This window comes from Dipteris shenzhenensis, chromosome 17 (genome assembly GCF_047967505.1).
Source record: "Dipteris shenzhenensis isolate YYH24624 ecotype China chromosome 17, Dip_SZ_1.0, whole genome shotgun sequence".
Lineage (NCBI taxonomy): Eukaryota > Viridiplantae > Streptophyta > Polypodiopsida > Gleicheniales > Dipteridaceae > Dipteris > Dipteris shenzhenensis.
In genome coordinates this window covers 45,809,195-45,829,337 of record NC_141612.1, presented here as the reverse complement: position 1 = coordinate 45,829,337, position 20,143 = coordinate 45,809,195, and the positions used below count along the sequence as shown (strand labels likewise).

Sequence of the window (20,143 nt, the reverse complement as noted above, 5' to 3'; positions counted from 1 at the left end):
GAAATCTACCCAATTTCGAAATTCCCAAAATGTAACTTTTGTCCCACTTTATCTAATACTGTGTTAGATGAGGCAGAGGAAACAACCAGAGATGAGGGCAGAGCATCTCTGCCAAGAGCAGGAGGGGGCACCGCAAGCAAGGTAGAGGCTGGAGAGGAAGAAGGAGAGAGAGGAAGGGGGGCACAGAGGAACGGAGAGGCCATAGAGCGGGGAAGGGGCCCACCTCCAGAGAGACCAAAGAGCAGAAGGAAAGAAAGGTCGGGAATGAGAGAGCAGGGTCTACGAGGGGGAGGGTAGAGATTCAAAGAGAGGACAATCTATGAGGGGAAGGGAAGAAAAGAGAAGAAGGGGAGGTTGGGGGGGGGGGGGGGGGGCGGGGGCAGGGGGAATTTAATTTAATCTACTCATTTTCCCTTTCACATACCTTAATTTGATTTAATTGTTTGGGCCTGTTCAAAGTTAGGTTTTTTTTTTTTTTTCCGAGAGAGGGAACTTAATTAAAGTTGAGTAGGGGAACATACTCACATACTCAGCCGGATTGTCCTAACGGCAGCCACTCAGTTAGTTTTTAGCATATAACAGAAATAGATGTGTAAATATTCACTTAGCTTCCCTTACATATATAAGACAAAAATACGAAAGCATATAACCTGGCCGAGACGGCATATGTAGAAGACACTTCTGTGGTAGATTACGCTTCTGAGAGTACACACCAGGCCTCTACAGCATGATAGTCAACAAGATTACTGACTTTGACAATTGGTCATTCCATCCATTGTGGTGACTTATTAAGGTCCTCGCTTATAATCGATCTCTTTGGCGCGGAGTTCTGATTGCTTTGGTCGCTTGAGTCATTCCTGCCCATACATTAAAAAAATCTCAAAACATATACCTTCTTCTGATTTGTCATTTGAAGATGGATGTGCCTCCAAACAAAGGCATACGTACCAGAGCTGCAAGCCCGCTTCGTTAGGCTCGTTAAGGTTTTGCGCTGTACTTTCGCCCACACGGAATGAATTGCCAGAGCCTGCAGCTTGAGGGGGTTGACCTTCCTCAAGCTTAGATAGCAGGCTGGAATTTGCATTCGCCATGCTGCTAGCATCTGCCACCTAAATGGTTAAACCATTTTCTTATTTCAAGAGAGGATGATAGGTCGTCAAGTTTGCATGCTACTCCAGCAACAGAATCTCCCGTTATCCTTTCCGACTGTATGCTAGCTGGCGATTTTGTAAAATTCGTAGACTTAAAAAATCAGCACTTCACAGCAAAGGGACATCTCTGACATTCCATATCGAACAGCAAAAGTGGATGCTCACACATGCCATTTCAAATAGGAAACATAATCCGTGGATGCAGCATGCCTTTGCGTTATCAAAAGAAGGCCAAACTTCAAAGTTCTGTAATTCAAATACCAATATACTGCGATCACTTGAATCCTGCATATCACCATTACGAACAATCCGGGCACCATGGCATACATGAGGGATCCTACTAGATTGGGATATAGAATGGATGCCATTTGGTTGCGTTCGTCATCGGTAGTGGGACTCATTTGCTTTGTGAGTTTTACATTCGGATCATCAGGGGTTAGAAGGATGGAGCACTCTGTCATGTGGCATTTGATGAGCATGCTCTAAACATACCGATGTTGATAAAGCCAGGCTTTCCCGAATTGACGGTCGCGGTGGATTTGTATGTCCAGGCAGTAGTGGAGCTCTCCAGAGTCGGTCATGGAGAACACAGACTTCATGTTCTGTTTGAACAGGTCCAGACGGCTTAGATAATTACATGCGATGATGGGATCATCGACATAGAGAGCGACGACCAGAAAAAACGAAGAGGAAGTGCAGACATATAAGTTGGGATCACTATAGCAGCGACGGAAGCCGTTTTGTAGGAAATAGTCGTCAATTTTGAGGTACCACGAGCGTGAAGCTTGTTTTAAGCCATATACGGCTTTTCATAGATTGTCATGCCGGGGGCCTGTGGGAAACCGGGTGGTGTGCGAGGTAGATCTCCTCAACTAAGTAGCCAGGTAGGAAGGCAATTTGAACATCAAGCTGGTGAACATGCATGTGATGGATCGTCCCCCAGGCTAGAAGAAGTCGGATTGAGGCAATTTGAACGACAGGTGCAAATGTGTCTTCGTAGCCTATTCTTTCATGTTGAGTGAAGCCACAAGCAACCGATCGTTCTTTGAACCGAGAAAGTCTTTCATCGGCATGGACTTTCAACTTGAAAATCAATTTGCTTCTAATGGTCCGACGACCCAGAGGAAGAGGGACTACGTCCCATGTACCATTGTCATGGATGGATTGAATTTGATCGGCCATAGCTTGCTGCCAGTCGGGCCAGTTAGCAGAGGCTTGGGCTTCCCGAAGGGACCATGGCTCCAAGGGCAGTGGATTGTTGGAGAGGAAGGCATGATCATTGAAGCGCAGACGCGGGTGCCGGTCTTCAAACGACAGAGAACAGGAGAAGGAGCTGGAGTCAGTAATATGGGTACATGGTGTGGTGAGAGTTAAATTTCCACGTGGAGGGGAATGGTGGACGAGCTACATTCGCCACTTGGAGGCATTTCCATGTGGAGGGGGTGATGAACGTAGAGGGATCATGTGTATGGGGGGAGAGTGGTATTTTGCCAAGTCGCTGAGTGAGCACGTTGAGACCGAGCTCATTGGGAATGATTGGACAAGGGGGAATGACATGGCAAGGTGAGCGGTGGAGATTCTATCGGCGTAGGGGGTGGCAGATGGCAGAGACATGAAGATGATGGTTGGTTCCAGGTGGGTGTAGGATGAAGTGACAAGTGGTAGTGAGGTGCAGAGAGGGTGCGGTCGTGGATTTTGTGCAGAGAGGGTGCAGAGAACATTTCGTGAGAATTGCAATTTGTGCGACGGCCTGTCGTAGATTTTGTAGTTCCTGCAATTTGCGTAGCCGACAAATAGTCTTGGTTCTCCATGTGGATCTAATTTGTGACGTTCTTCTGTCGGTATATGCATGAAAATGCAGCATCCAAAAACACGCAAATGTTGCACATTTGGACGTTTGCCATTCCAAATTTCCTACGGAGTTGCGAGTCCGATGGAGGTGGTCGGGCAACTATTCAAGAGAGAGACCATAGGAACTTGGGAGGCTTGAAATTTGAAGCCTTCAAGGGGCTTCAAAGCCCTTTAGACATTCTAGGGAAGGCCAATGAAAAAATTCATGTTGCAAATGAAGGCCAACAATCGAACAAGGTTTCAAACTTTTGGATATAAATAGATCTATTTACCCCTATTTCCTTACTTTTGAAGGCCGCTCTTAGATTTTGTCCTTCAATATGAAAGTTAGGGCAGGCCTTCAAATTTCAGGGATGCTTGGGGAGGCATTTGTGGTGGATCATACAGCAAGTCATTTCAAGGATGACTCAATTTCTCTCTTTAGAGATGGTATTTTGTTCTGGTGTGCATACAATTGTGAATTCTCTGTGGATTCCTGCAAGTTGACAAAATTCAAGGAATGGTGTGCTTGTGCACTCTCCGCCATTGTCAATACGAAGCCACTTAACGATCTGTTTGAGTCTCTAGCAAGGCTTTTAAAGCTTTAACTTCATCAAAGAATAGTTCTTTGTGCTCGAGGAAGAAAGATGAATCGCCTGTAATCATCGACGAATCTCAGTTTGTACCTCGAGCCACCAAGCCCGTGGGTTAGATGAGCCACCAAGCTCGTGGGTTGGATAGGTTTGCACACGTCGTTGTGGAGCAGATCAAGTGATTGACTAGTGTGATTTCCTTGATGTCGTTGAAACGGTTCTTTATGGATTTTTTTGTATACACAGCCAATACAGAGTGTGTTGTCAGTGCCCTTGCGGTACTCGAAGCCTTCCGCCAAAGAGTGAGAAGCCATGTGTTCCAATTTGACAGTGCTGATGTGGCCATAATGACGATACCAGAGAGGATCGTGACGTGCTTTAGCGACAGCAGCAAGTGCAATGGAAGGGGATTTGGAGTGTTGAAGGGGGAAGACTATAGTGGCATTGAGTTTGTAGAAGCCGCTATGGTAGATTCCAATTGCGAGAAGTTGCTTGGCATGATAGAGGAAGCATCTCCCTCCCTGAAATGAACGTCCATGCCTCTGTTGTCAAGTGCACCAACAGACATGAGGTTCTTAGCAAGGCGTCGCACATGAAGGACGTCTTGAATTCCCACTTTTGCCCCTGTGGTCATCAATCCATTGTGTCGATGGCTGGAATGGAGTCGTTTTCACCAATAATCACGTTCCTTCCCCTCGAAAGGTGGCGGGTGTACGTGGAAAACGCATTACAATAGAAACACCTGTCACAATTGGCACCCGAGTCAAGTTACCAGTGCCGATCGGTGCCAAAATGGTCTTCTTGCACCCCCTTGGATGCACATGCAAACTCCACCTTGGAGTCGTGAGAGTCAAAGCTCTCGTCTAGCCGGAGAAGAACGACAAAAGCTTGAGGTGGGTCGTGGTCAATATGCATCTGAGTTAGATGCACTCGGATCCGTTTACGCATTTTGATGTCTTCTGTACGCTTGGCACAATCCTTGGCATAGTGCCAATTAGCATTACATTAATAGCAAATGCATTCTGACCTGGTATTGAGATCACGATTGTTGCATTTAATGTTTTGTGGGAAATCCGTTGAAGCTCCCCCTGTCGTTTCTCGTTTGGGGGGGAACGCATGGTGTTCTTTTGTTGGGGAGGCTGGGTCCTCCTATGAGAGCATGCTCCTCGGTGGTGCCGGAGCTTTTACATCATGCTTCTTCTCATAGAAGCCGATTGCTCCCGCTTGCGACTGGTAGCAGCTCTCCACGTCCTTCAATGGTCATGATGAGGGGTTCATATGATTTTGGCAATGCCCAAGATTGTAAACGCGAGCTGGCTGGCCAGCTTGGGGGGGCCTGCGGCCTCGAGCTGCCGAGCCAGGCCTTTCATATTTTTGAGGTGCAGGGCTACTGGTTTGCCTTCTCTTAGCTTGATTGCACTCAACGTTTCTTGTAGAGTAACGTTCCGTTCTTCGTATGTTTCATGGAGAGTCTCCCAGGCATCATGTGCACTTATGCAAACTTGAACTTGGCTTGCCGTTGTGTCACCCAAGGTCAAGCATATGATCAGCTTGGCTTGTTTCTCCGGTACCCAAAGTGGTGTGGGAATAGTGATAGTTGAAGCAACGTGAGCCACTGCTGGGGTCATTGTATTGACTGGGACTGGAGCAGGAGCTGTATGACTTGGGCTAGGGTGGGGGCTATAGGGGTAGCCGTACTGCCTTCATCTTCCTCTATGGGAGTTGATGGGATGGGAGCGTTGGCAATTTCTTGGAGTTAAAGTTCAGGGTCTTGCTTCTCTCCTATGACAATTTTCCTGAGATTTTTCTCCTCCAAGACCATACGGATTTTCCATTTCCATAATTCGTAGTTCATAGGTCCTTCGAGTCGTTCAAGAACTCGGGAATTCAGCAGAGCAATTGGGTCAAGAGCCATAGTGATAAAGATAGAGTACGGTCGGCAAGACAGAAACGTAGCTGGAGTGTATGAAACTGAGAAGGCTGTCAATAGGGGTTTGGATGATTAGCTGTTCAGTGAGATCATAAGTCATGTGGTCCCATATCCATTGCGAGGATAGAGTACGGTGGGCAAGAAAGAAAAGTTGCTGGCGTGTATGAAACTGAGAAGGCTGTCAATAGGGGTTTGGATGATCAGCGGTTCAGTGAGATGATCATAAGTGTGGTCCCATATCTATTGCGAGGAGGCAATCAAAGCAAACGAACACATACAAAACCAAGGAGACAAGAAGGCCATGTAGGTGACAAATGTGTGAGTAAGAACTCTCCGTATTCATAGACTTGGATGTGCCCATATGTAAAAGTCGATGATACATGCCAAGAAGGCAGAGAAGTGGGGCGAGTCGAACAAATTGCCCATTGCCAACTACTTACAGCTAACTTGATACTCTAAAGTGATTCTCCTCAAAAGAAAGGAAAGAGAGCTACAATTTCTAAGGACTTCAACATCATAAAAACGTTCTCTTGTGCAAGAAACTCACAAGGCATCCAAACCTTCTCATTGAGCAGGAAACACCCAACCATAGAAAAATAGCCGTGCAAACTTGGTAAACCCAACCAATAACCCACTAAGGAGAGTGCAATGAAGCTTGGCGAGTTGCACCTAAGGAGTCTGAGGTAGAAAAACCATCAAATTAGAGAACGAGCCTATAGAGGGAGTAGGGGAACCAAAAACTAGAGTCTGAATAAGTCTATAGGAAATGGATCAGTCTAGTTCACATGGATAAGTCTATAGCAACAAAAACGAAGCTAAGCAAGGGTCAAGAATGAATCAAGATGCAAAAGCTTGAGAAAGTGGTACTCATGAGACACAGCTCGAGGAAGAAGATGATGAACCCTCTCCTCTTCCTATTTTGTATATTCTACTTAGCTTGAACAAGGCACTAGCTGGCAATAAATTAGGATTTCTAGAGGTGCTTGCTTCTACTAAGAAAACACTACAACCATGAGACATCAAGACAAGAAAGTCCATAAATTCCATGATTTCTCGATTAAAAGACCAAAAGCTGTCCTTAAATAAGTTTTGTTGAGAGACAAGAAGAAGGGACATAGACACACCAAATAGACTGCCAAAGATTGATTCATATTGATCACTAGTTACACATATATAGGTGAGACCTAGTTCAACTTAGGGCAAGCTATATATAGCTCTAACACCCCTACTCAAACAAAGGTCTCTAGCTACGGATGAAAAAACCCTTGGGGAGCACAAGGGAAAAACCCGAGCTCCTATATACAAGTATACAAGTTGATCATAGAGTTAAACTGATGCATTTGTACAATTATTTACAAGTATATAATGCAGATGTGCATTTATATACAGATGTTAAAAGTCACCCATAAGTGTGTTAATCTTGGAAGAGAGAAGCTGCAAGAACTCCAAGTGCTGATCGTAGCACTGTGAAGCGTGTCTCACTAAGTCCTTTAGTGAGAATATCCACAAGCATCTGAGAAGTGGGACAATGTTCAATCATTATCATCTCTTTCTTCACTTCATGTGTGACATAATGATAATGAACAGCAATATGCTTGGATTTGTTATGCTGAACATAGTCCTTAGCCAGACTAATTGCACTTTGATTATCACATTTGAGAGGAGTACTCGATGAGGGAGGATGTCCAATATCTAGGGTAAAGGGGCGCCCACCAAAAGGCACCCATTTTCTTGAGTACCAGGGCCGCCAAATTCCCAAACCTTTGAACCGTATATTCTCACCATATCAGCCCAGAAGTAGAGTAGGATAGGTCCAACAGTGCAGAGAACATCTGAAATTCACGTTACTCGTACCCCGTATCCTCATAACTGGTCTTCCTTGCCAGAGTATTCAACTTGCATGATCCTTCAAATGGGAGTCGAGTGAATTCAAACAAATGTCGCCTTCCACACAACTCCACCTGCACAATGCTACAGTAGGCACACTAGTGGCTGATATTTAGCTTTGGCTCCATCATTATATGCAACAACTTCGCATCAACGATTCTGCAGCCTCTCCAATACCTTTGAATGCAAATCAATGGGCCAATCCACCTCACTGCGCTACAATGAATCAGGCTACAAGTAGCCAACTTTTCCAATTCTCAAACATGTACAAGAACGACAGAGATCAATAGAAAAATAATGCCCAAGATGAAATGATCGTATGATCCACCTTGTGAGTGCAAAAGGTGTTTGATTGAGAGATACCCAGTTGTAAGCAACATTCTGTGTTGTGACGTGTTGCTTGACGCTAGGGGCCATAGAGTTTGTTGATGTGGAGGGATTCATGTAAAATCTATGTTACTCTGCACTGCCAAACACAACCAGCAATCAAAGAAGGCCTTTGCAAATCCAACTGTGTATGATTCTCATCAAGCAGTGTCATACATAGCCTCAACTCAAAAGAAGCGCAAGTTCTCCATTAGAGACTACGATTACCTACTTCGAATGATAGATGTGAACAGTTAGTCACTTTGCCTTCTAGTTCTTTTTAATGCTTTTGAAATTTATCACAGTGTTCTCCAGCTAGATCTATGAAAATGTCTGCTAATGCCTTAGAAGCAGCAAAAAATTCCTCATGACTGGCAATCCTAGCATAAAGGGTCATTTTCAGCTCTTGGGTGGCTTATTTCCAGCCTGTATAGTTAGCTATGGAGCTCAGTTATAATTTGCCACTGATAAATTTCTCAAATTTGCACCAAAAGACCTCCAAAAAACCACATCAAGTTACAAATGTCAAAATCGACAAGAGAAAATAAGCGATGAGATACTGAAAATGCTATGTAATGAAATCAACAAATAATACTTCTTGTCTTTCTTTGTTATAGTGAGCATACAATAGCAAGACCTTTGTAGCTCTGATACCATGTTGAGAGAGAAGAAGAAGAGGCGACAGACACACCAAATAGACTCCCAAAGACTGATTCATATTGATCACTAGTTACATATATATAGGTGAGACCTAGTTCAAGTTAGGGCGCGAGCCCCTCCAAGTCCCTTTGTAAGTATTTTCACAATAGCCATTTGATTTGTTGGACAATATTCAACCGTGATGGATCTTTTCATGTCAGTCATATTGATAATGTCCACTATATATCTTGGCTTCTATGTTGAACATGATGCTTAGCGAGTATAATAGCAGTCTTATTGTCACATCTAAGCAGAGTACTTAAGGTTCCAAAATAACCAATATCTTAATGCAATTGTCTTGGTATGTTGAACAAGATCCTAAGCAAGTATAATAGCACTCTCATTATTACATCTAATGGGAGTAGTTGAGGTTGAAGAATAACCAAATATTCAAAAGCACATCTTGTAGCCAAATTAGCTCAAGTGCCTTTGAATGAAGCCACTAAAATTCATCTTTGATGCTTGGTACAACACCATGTTGGTTCTTACTCATGCAAGAAATAAGACATCCATAAAGAAAAGAGAAATTGAAACTTGTGGATCACATTAAAGAGAGATCACGTTAAATTGTATACCCATTTGCTCTTAATAAGAACCCATTGATGAAGGAGTTGGTTAGAATCCAAGTACCTTTACAAAGGAGAAATTCATATATTCTACTTGGATTGGATCTTCCAATTGCTCCTTTTAAGGAGAGGAAATAGGTTGTCGATCTAAATCATTTATAGAGGGTTTAACATTATCCTATGGGTGAGAGTTATCCAAAATAAATGGGAAAGTCATGAACATAGTTTGTGAGTCATTAGATACCTCAGAAGTCCATTCATTACCAATGGTTTGTTCATCAAAATTTGAATCATGATTGAGATCAATCACCTTATTTGAAATGGGACCATAAAGTTTATACCCGTTGATGTTCTCAAGACATCCAATAAAGATACCTTTGTATCTAGGAAGATCAACTTTATTCCATATTTGTTGGGTGCATGAAATACTTCCAAGTGAGACAGAAGGAGTCGCACCTATATATATCATAATTGAAATGTTGCCCATGTGAGCATTGTGAATTAGTAATTGTTGACATAGATTGTGGTAAAAAACTTGTCTATCCAAAATATTGTTTAAAGCCTAGCCCAACAAGAATGCATCACATGGCAACCATGATAGTACGATCTTATGCTCTATGAGATGACTATATTTAATAGTGTATTGATGAAGAACACCTTGAGGGGTACAATAGTCTTCAAAGATTGGTGAGATTCTGCTTCCACTATTATCACTTCTAATTACATTGATCATGCGACCAGTTTGTTGTTGAAGGAGTTTGTGCCATTATTGATATTTGCCAAAAACTTTTGGTTCATGTCATAGAAAGTAAACAGAGAGAAATTAGAGTGTACAAGGTCTAGAACATACAAAGAATGAGGTTGGATGAAGGAAATGGTTTTTGATTATGTTTTTGTTAGAGCTATATACAGCTCACCCTAATTCAACCTGGATCTCAACTATATATACCTATGCCCTATCAATAATAGTCACTAGTTTGAGAGTAACCTATGTCAAGTGTCCCTCTGCCTTCCTCTTTTCTTTTCTTCTAACATGGCATCGAAGCCACATGATCCTGCCTATGGCTTAATTACTTGACTCCTGCATCCTCCTCCGGCTTTGTGATATCTGCTTCTTGATTCTGGCCTTTACAAATGGGAAGATTGCATCACCTTTTGCATGCAAGAGTGCTACTATAATAGGTCATTGTTAACGCTTGTGTTCACTCCACACTAACTCAAGACTCTTGGTTTAGTTCTCAATCTTGTGATATGCTTCATAAAGATGCTCTCTCTTTCAATGCTAAGGTAGTTGTTCTTGGGTGCAAAATAGGTGCCAACAGTTAACACTTGGAGGTTTGGGATAGCTAAAGAAGAATAACCATGTGGTGATGGGACAATACCAAGTTATTATTCACACTTAAGACTATTGAAGTATGCAACAATTAAATACAAAAAAGAGAGACCATTTCTCATTCATTGAATCAAAATCACTTGTACACCTAGGCCACCTTGGCTTGCAATGAACACTCCCTAACTTGTCAACTCAAGTCATAGGAAGAGAATTCGGCACTAGTACTCTACTCTTCTTTCTTCTTCCCTGCCTATTACAACTTAGTTTCTACCTAAGAACCTCCTTCCATTTTAGCATGCACTCGCACTCGGTGCACACGCTACTACTCACCTATAAATCGATACTTCGAAATCATATGCATCCATTGTTGCAAAGAGGTGCTTGATTGCCACTCCTGCTATCCGTGCTTGATGCTCAGTGATCGTGTACTAGTTGGCCTGACCAATCAACATCTAGCCTCAGCTATCCTTTCTTGTGTCCTCATGGATTGGCAGGGTCTAGTCATTGCTGAAAGGCAGATGCTCATGGATTGAATCCGCAAGGCCAGTGATGCCTTCATTGATTGGATGGTCGGGCAGACAGGTGGTTGAGAAGGCTCATCTTGATCTGTAGGTGGTGGAGGAAGGGAATGCACTAGCTCAAAATGGTGCCCCGTTGGTGGCCAAGGATAGACATTGGAGATGTTTACCATTGGTTGCTTGGGTTTTTCAAGCCAATCCAGGGACCAAGCTTCAGCAATTGGATCCTTAGATGGGAAATCGTCGTCATCTTTTGCAAAATTGGTGTCGTACAACTACACCTAGCTGACATGTTCCTACCACTTAATACTCACTTCCTTACACAATTTGCATATGTTATTGTGCACTCGGGGGGGTCACTCATTATATGTAACCCTATCACGTGAGTTCAACAGAAGGATGTTTTTAATATCTAAATTCAACAAAAGTTAATTTACATAAGGGAGTATTTAAAACAATTTTCAAAAAAATTTATAGATTTGTATAGAAAAAGGGTACATTTTATTAATGAAAAATTTAGAGATAAGGGATTTTAGAAATATGCCTTGAATGCACGTGATATAGAGGGTTTATACATAGTGACCCCCTTGAGATTGTGCATGGAACACGCTTTTGTTACATGTCTACTGATTAGTTTTTCAAGCTCCCATAAAAGCTTGACGTAGTAGACGGGTAACTCAACCATGGTAGGCTTAGGTAGCTGCCAAACTCATGCGATAATCAACCTGCACTCAGCTTGGAATATGTTGTGCTGCCACTTAGTGCACTCCTCCAAAAAGTAGTTGAAGTCTGAAAAAAAATCAGGCTCACATACAACACGGACAACCAGGTCCATCATGATCTAGCAATTGTTTGCGGGGGATTTTGCTGGTGTGTTCATTGGGAACTTGGAGGAGGCACATGAGTTGTTGGAGTTGTTGGTACCTCTTTGTCTATGCTTGAGCTGTGCACTCTCTTCTCGTAGTGTCTCCCCCTCCACAACCTTCTCCCTCAAGCGTGCATTCTCCTACTCTAGCACGCACTTGGGGAGGAATCTAGTGGTTGGTCAAATAGTCCAAGACTATGGCATGTAAGCCATATTCTCTCTCAACACCTACCACTGACTTTCTATGAGGACTGGCAGTTCTGATACTCTTTTTTAGTCAGTTATAGGGGGTCGACAGGACATGGCTCTACTGGACCAAGTCTCTAGAGGGGAGCAAGAAGTGTGGGTAAGGTAAGAGGATTGAGTGCTAATTGAGTTCGTTGTTGCTCAGTTTCATGCATGGCCTTGGCCTCCTTTGTTGGCTCCTATTCCATTATATCCCCATCATTATTGTCCTCTCCATTTGAGGTGCCCTGTTGGTTGTTCCTCTCCAACTGCTCCTGTTCCTTCGGGGTGCCCTCCTTGTTTCCGCCCGCCTCATTACCTTGATCTGAGGTGCCCTTGTCACTGTTCCCCTCCGGCTTCTTGCCTCCTAGTTGTCCACCCATCTGCTTATCTAGTTACTCCTTGCCGCTGTTCCTTGTCATTGTCGATCCTTGTCGTCTTGCTCCTCACACTTTCCTCACATTCGTGTTGTTTCTCACCTTATCCTACTATTCGTCTTCCCCTTTATCTTGCTTGCCTTCTTTCTGTCCCTGTTCATGTTCCTCTCCTTTATCTTGCTACTCATCTTGCTCCTATTGACCTTTCCCCTACTCAGCCTTTTCCTGTTCATCTAGTCCACTTGCTCCGGAATTCTCTACCCCTCCTGCTGGTAGTGTACCTAGCCATGGCACTCTCCCAGAAATTAATCTATGTTAGAGCATACAGGCCTTTTGAAAAATTGTGAACCAGTCAATATGGAGCTAGTTTTCCACTTCCATATCGAGTCGGGCTACATATTGGTGAGGCACATACCCCATGCTTCTCTTGAGGACGATGAACCTAGACATAAACCGACAGGTTGTGTTAATCCCTTCATCCTTCAATCTATTAATGAGATATCCCTGTGAAGATGAGTAACTTCTTGCCTCAAGAGCTTGTCAGAGAGTTTGGCATCCACCATCTTCTTGGGGTCGTACCACTGCTTCATCCGGAATGCCCTTTGAAGAAGCTTTGATGTAATCCTGACATGTGTGTTATTAATGACAAGGCTATTTTTCATTCGCGTCATATGAATCTAGGATCTCCTAAGCTATCTCTTCATCATAAATGTCCTCCCATGGTAGTTGAGAAAACTTGATTCTCTATAAGAATACTAATAAGAACATCATTGAAAAACTATTCAATGGGGTGTAGAGATGAAACACGAGAGCTGCGCTTTCGCTTCTGATAGGTATGACGATCCACCATCATGACAAAGGTGACAATGCTAGACACAGAGAGAGAAGTTTGTGAGGGAAGCTGTAGGTGAGTGATAGATTGGCTTGACGAGCACAAGAAGCTCACCGGGATGCATGGAGGTGAAAGAACAAGAGCGCTGAAATCCTAGAGGTAGCTATTAGAGATGGTGAAGATGATAACGATTGCATATACAGAATTTGCAATTGGTTTTGATCAATTGAGCATATAATCCATTGTAATCATTTAGAATCTGTGATTGTAGTGCTTGTCAAATCAATAGTTGCATGGATCTCCCTTGCTTTATCATGATGTCTCAACATTAATAGGCCCTTAACATTAATCATGCCATGTGGCAGCGCACGATGCACTTGGTCCACCATAATTAAACAGCTAGTTGGCATGATGCCTTGCAAAAAATTCACCAAGGCATTATCAATTGAGTGATTTACTTCCAAATTCCATGTGTATGAAGAACTCGCTATTCAGTATGGCCTAACTTTATTTCCATTGTAAAGTTTGAAAAACACGTTACGTTCCGGATCTTGCATTGCATTGTACCACTTTAAATTGGTTTTGACAGGACCCAACTTAGCAGTATAGAGTAATACAAGCATACCCTTCTTCAAATGTTTAGGCATACTGATGTTGATCATGCGAATCTTTCCTTCTATGTTGTATCACCATGTGTGACCAAACATGTCGGAGAAGTATCTCATCTAGGTGGCTTAGCTGATCAACTTATCCCTTGATTGCTTCTGGGTACTCAAACGATTCTCGATAGCGACTCAAAGACTCAAAACCACAAATTCTAAGGGAACAACCACATCGTAGCCAAAAGCCATACGAAAAAGTGTGAGGTTGGTAGTTAAGCCTTGTAAGACATTATGTAATCCCACCAAATAGAGTATAACTTGATGTTTAGTAAATTGTATTGTCTTTGTGAGGATGAGCTTCGATGTTTTGTTAGTTGACTTGGCTTCACCATTACCATGGCGATAATAAGTAGTGAAAACTGTGTGCATAATTTTGAATTCTATTTTCAATGCTTGCATCACATTGTTGAGAAAATGTACACATCAGTCACTGACAAGCTGAAGAGGACATCTATATCGCCATATAATATTTGCATAGCCATATTTAGTTGTGCTTCAAGCCAAATTATCTTGGAGTGCCTTAGCTTCTACCCATTTTGTAGCATAGTCAATTGCAATGAGTATGTACTAGTTCTGAGTGAACTTTGTAGGTTTAAAGGGCCCTTGGCCAAATGATATCCAAACCACAACATTAAAAGGCCTTCTTAGGGCCTAGTGATCCTTAGAAATAACATGACTGAGTAGAATACCAACTCAGACATAAGACACACTCGTAGTAGGGTTCAAAGAGATACATGTTGCTCTGCATCTCCAAAAAACCTTCTCAAGATATTTCAGGTGATCAATATCCGAGGAATAGATGAAAAAATCATATGAGTAGATTGCAATGAATTCAATGAGGTAATATCTGAAGGTATCCACCATAAACTTTTGAAAAGTGTTTGGGGCATTCCTCAATCCAAACAGCATTACTTTGGTAGCATAAGCACCTTACTCTGTAATAAAAGTAGTCTTTGATTAATCCTCAGGAGACATGGTAGTTTGATTATAACCACTATAGCCATCCATAAATTGAATACATCTCATGGGATGCAACCTAATCTAAAATTCCATTAGTAAAAGGTATGGGAAATGGATCTGGAACTATCTAAGCATTTAATTTTTGATATTCCAGACAGACTCGGAGTTTGCAATTTTTCTTAGGCACAACTCAGAGTTTGTAATTTTTCTTAAGCACAACTACAATAGGAAAAAGAGAATCACTTCAATCTATGGCATGTATAAATCTAGCTGGTAAAAGTTGGTCCAACTCAGCCTTGACTTGATTGGCATGATCGGGATTCATCCTACAACTTTGCTGATGGATTGGTTTAGCATCTGGGACTAAAGGTATCTTATGTTGACATAGTTCAGGAGGAACTCCTCTCAAATATCTATAACTCCATGCAAATACATCCTTATACCTGACAATTACATCCCTTGTAAGTCCAAGATGCTTGGTAGATAGGTTGGCACTCGCCACTACCATAACTACCTTCTCTTGTGTTCCCAAATTCAACTCTTGTGTAGGTTCTAGAACTAATTGTTCACTTCTGAGATGCGTGATTGTTACTGGTACTCCAACAATATCTCTTTCCCCCTTAATGTCCTATGTACAATTTCTTGAAAGCAATCTATACATCATGCAATTTCTTCTTAATGTGAGAAGCTACTTGAAAAATGTCTATCTCACCCATAGGCAGGATATAGAACTCCATTAAGCAAGATTCAACATGTTGTGGAAATGGATCTCTAACATCTACATTCTTGGGATGACAACAACTACAAACCTTCCAAGCATTGGTTGGTATACACAAATCTTCACCTTCTATGTTAATATTCATCTCCTCTGTACCCCAATCATGGAGTGTTTTTTGCACTTTTTAGCCAAGATCTCCCCAATAAAATTGGGTAGGCATGCTGCTCCATAGAGATCACAATAAAAATCAATTTATAATAAATGCCACCTATCTAGATGACCACATCTTGTAGCATACCCTTAGGAACAATTGGTAGGTGATCTGCCATACACTGTCAGAATGGTAATGGTCTACATGACTTGAACTTCAGTCTTTGGGCAATTTCTTCAAAAATGATGTTCACCGCTGATACTCCATCCACTATTAGACCTGGTATATTCTGCTTTTTAATCTTGATAGTGATGACTAGAAGAGATATCATTATTGAGTATCAATCACAATCATGGTGGCTAATGTTTGCACTTCCTTGGGTTGCTCAGTGGATTACTTAATCTATTGAGCAAATAATTCATGAAAGTATGGAGTTATTTGCATAAGCTTGGCAAAAGCCAAGCTGACTTGCACATTCTTGAACACTTCCCATGCTTGGGCTAGCTCTGCACTAGTTTGTTGTGGCATAACAATTTCTACTTATTTGGAGCCGAATCTTAAGGATTCTTCTTGTTTGGTAATAGTGTTGGAACTGCTTAGGCATTTCAACTATTGATGCCTTTCCTTTCAACTCCCTTGCAATCTTTGCTACCACTTCTTCTATGCCTTTCGATTGATGTCCTTACCCAAAGTGTCATTGTCCTTGACTGTTGTCACTATCCCTTTTGACCACCTTGTAATTACTTGAGGATCATTTGTCTCTGGCAATACAGCTACAACTGCTCACCATTCTGGATCTACCTCTTTCCTTTCCATATTATTCTTTAAAAATTTTACGTGTACCGCCTTGATTGGACAATCAAAATGCAAATGATTTTCCCCACGATAGGAGCACTTAATTTTAGATGAATCACTCTTCTCTTTACCATTGTTCCCTTTATCCTTCTACTCGGTAGGCAAAGGTTTGCCACTCAGTGCTCGATTATCATCTACGACATGGTTTGCTGACACTTGTCTATTTTGGCCAATAAACCAACAGTATAAGTCATCATGGCCAATACTTTGTATAGGTATTGTAATACTTAGTCTTGCATTTCTCTTGGACCACATGTCTACGTCTAGAACACTTGTTACAAACCACTACTCATTGTTACTTGTTTTACACTGGATGCCCAATTGTTTAAGTCCTTCTTCAGCACGGTTTTTAGGTTATCCTTCTTGATTGGAGTCTCCTCATTCTCACTCTTAGCATCCTTCTTCTTCACTTTGTTTTTGAAACCCTTGCTTTTTTCCAAAGCAATAGCTTGGTTTAGCAGGTCCTTATAGGTTCTGTTCAGATTTATTATCTTTAGCTTATGCAAATCAACTAGGTACAACCTATGATCGACTATGATCACATAGAATTTTCATCCAAAAATTTACTTAGCTAATTAATAAGAGCTCTCATCCTAAGCACAAAGTCTTGAATGAACTCACCTTTATCAGCTTTAGTTCACTCAACTTTGTTCTCATGTCTTCTTCATTAATTTCTTATCGAAATATGTGGAAGAAGGCTTCTGACATGGCATACCGATCGGGGAAATACTGAATTGGAAATTGATTTAACCAACTTTGAGCGTTCTTGATTAAGGTACAGGGAAAATAGTCCCTATACTCTTCATCTGTCATTGTGCCATTGATATGGCAGCAGACACACAGAAACTCTGCAAGTGACTCTAAGGGTCTTTGTCAACTATGCCTTTGAAATTTTGGAGCTTTACCTTTATTTTGGAGATGGACTAGAACTTTTTTGCCCCAAAACCTCAAGTATCTGGGTCTACCACTTGAAAGAGCTAACTCGCTCACTCCCCACCCATCACCTTCCTGATTGTGAGGTCGCTATAAACCCCTAACTTGGTTCCTATTGTCCTCATGCCTCAAGGGTACAATCGGATGTACCTATCGGCTAAGTAGGTTCTTTGTATCTTGTGAAAGGAACTTAAGAAAACTTCCTTAGTTTCTCTTCATCAACCTCGGATCTATGGTGTCATCTCTCTCCATCACCAACATGCTTGACTTCATGATGATGGATTCTTTGTCCACCTACCATAGCTTCTTCATACCTTTCTGGACGTACTCTTTTAGGTACACTAATTGAGTAACATTGAAGACATTATCGTCTCTCTTTGAGTTGTTCTTTATGTTCATTTTGTTGTTAGATCGAGGAGATCATGGCCATTTGTTTGAAATCCAAACTCTCTCTAGATGAGCACTTGGATTCCATTTTCCATGATGGGACTTCACCCGCCAATCATCTAGGATGCCTCAGCCACCCGCCATTATTCTGATCTTCTAGCTCCACATAGTAGTCAACTTCCACCCCTGGGGTAGCATAGCCGAGTCTCTCTTCTCATGCTCATTGCTCATTTGGAAAGTTCCTCCTATCAGCCTCATTTGGGCATTGAGCTTTGGTTCCGAGACTACTCCACCTCACATAGTTTGATGTAGCCGCTACCTCTAGTTCAGATATTCTTCAAGTCTATCCATGTATCTTCTTGTTCTCTCCGAGCATGTGTTAGCCATTGCTTAATTCAAGAAGTAATTGAGAAAAAGTCCGAGTACTTCCTGTGTTTGACACCCTAGTCTTCAATGACTCTATTAGTTGATGCTACTCTCTTGGAATTACTTGAATAAATTTCCTATATTAACCCATGATTCCCACCAACTATTTTTCTTTGTCATGGTAATCATGAACTCTCTCCTTTTCCCCACTTACACTAAGCTTTTTAAGTTGGTTCTTTAAATTTCTTACAATGATAGCTTGTCAACTAGCAATTCAATTGACCTTCCCCAATAGGATCACCAAAATATTGATGCTTGTGCTCACTTCCCCTACTAACTCAGCACACTAGGTTTAGTTCTCAACCTAGTGTTGTGATTCATGATGATGCTCGCTCTTGCAATCCTAAGGTAGTGGCACTTGAGTGCAGAACAATCACCAATAATTAACTCTCCAAGGTTGGGGACAACTAACAGAAAATAACAATGTGATGCTAGGAGAATATTGAGTTTCTAACCACACTTACACTTAGTGAAGTACGCAACAAGTGAAAACCAAGGAGAGAGACCATTTATCATTCATTGAAGCAAAATCACTTGTACACCAAAGCCACCTTGGCTTGAAATGAACACTCCCTAACCTATCAGCTCAAGTCGGAGGAAGAGAACTTGACACATTGCTCTCTTGTTTTCTTCCCCACCTTTTTACAACTTAGTTTCAACCTAAGAACCTCCTTTCATTTTAGCATGTACTCAGTGCGCACGTTGCTACTCACCTATAGGTCAATAATCTGGAATCATCTGTACCCATTTCTTCGAAGTGGTGCTTGATTGCCTCTCTCACTATCCATGCTTGATGCTTGGTGACCATGAACTAGTTGGCCTGACATGGAGTCAACAGTCACCCCTGTCCTTAGATTTATCGCCCATCTCAAGGAGGATATTGTGCATGACACCTACAACCTCAAATCCATTCCTACAAGGGATTTCTCAACCTATGGGACTTTTCTACAACAAAAGATTATTGATTTTTTGTCCAAAATTCCGTCAACCTATGGGTGGTCAAAAAACCTCCATAATCCTGTGGAGTTATTGATTTTGACAGTTTCTAGAACATAGAATAGGTTGAAATTTTCTTTTGTTACTTTCCTACATTTGTTTGCCCATGGGTCGACTGATATAGAAATTCATCTACCATTGCTAGAATATTTTGTAGTCCCCTCTTAATATCTTACTTATATTCAAGACTTGCTCATGAATTGATGCCAGCAAGTCATGGATTTCATGGATAAGTGTTGCTAAATCAAGAAATCCCAAGAAATTGAGGACTCGTAAACTACATGAGGTCTCTAAAGGGAAAAGATCCCCAAGGCATAAAGAAAGGAAATTGAGAAAAAGTATTAAAGAACCTAGCAATCCCTTTCCATACAGTTCTCACCTAGCAATGCTAAATTGAGGACCCCTACACGCTCCTCTAAATGTCCATTAGCATACATATAACTTATCTATCAAGATACTAGCAAAAGTGTGAGAAGGGTGGAGCTAGAAACCATCTAGTAGGGCCTCCATGCATCTGGGTCTCCCTATATTCCATTGTGATGCTCCAATTTTGTATATGAAATATTTTGCAATATATATCACTGATAGTGTTCAAAAAGGATGGTTTTGATGTTTTGAAGGTTTTGGGAAAGTTTGGTGTTGGTCGAAAAATTTTGGTTTTTGTCCATTGTGTCGGCTGGATTTTGTGGCTTGATTTTGAGTTGCTTAGAGAAATAATTTGAAGAAACTCTGTATGAGAGAGTTTTCGATCTTGTTGAGAAGAAAAACTTTGTCCTAGTGAAAAATTTGTGGTTCACTCGTTTGCATGCTTGTATGGAGGTCAGAAGTTGCTAACAAAGTGGTTTTGAGCTAAAAGTGCATCTAGATTTCCGTGTCAAGAGTT

At 41.7% G+C, this 20,143-nt stretch overlaps 1 protein-coding gene across 1 annotated transcript in view; it reads right to left on the bottom strand.

Moving 5' to 3' along the window:
- Positions 1–517: 517 nt before the first annotated feature.
- Positions 518–20,143, bottom strand: part of LOC147892183 (MADS-box protein J2-like) — a 72,997-nt gene continuing 53,371 nt past the window's right edge. The window contains exons 6-7 of the mRNA XM_087388226.1: positions 949–1,109; positions 518–857 (exon numbers count right to left, since the gene is read on the bottom strand). Of these exons, the coding sequence (XP_087244352.1) occupies positions 764–857; positions 949–1,109 (255 nt within the window). The 3' untranslated portion in view covers positions 518–763. The remainder of the gene's footprint in view (positions 858–948; positions 1,110–20,143) is intronic.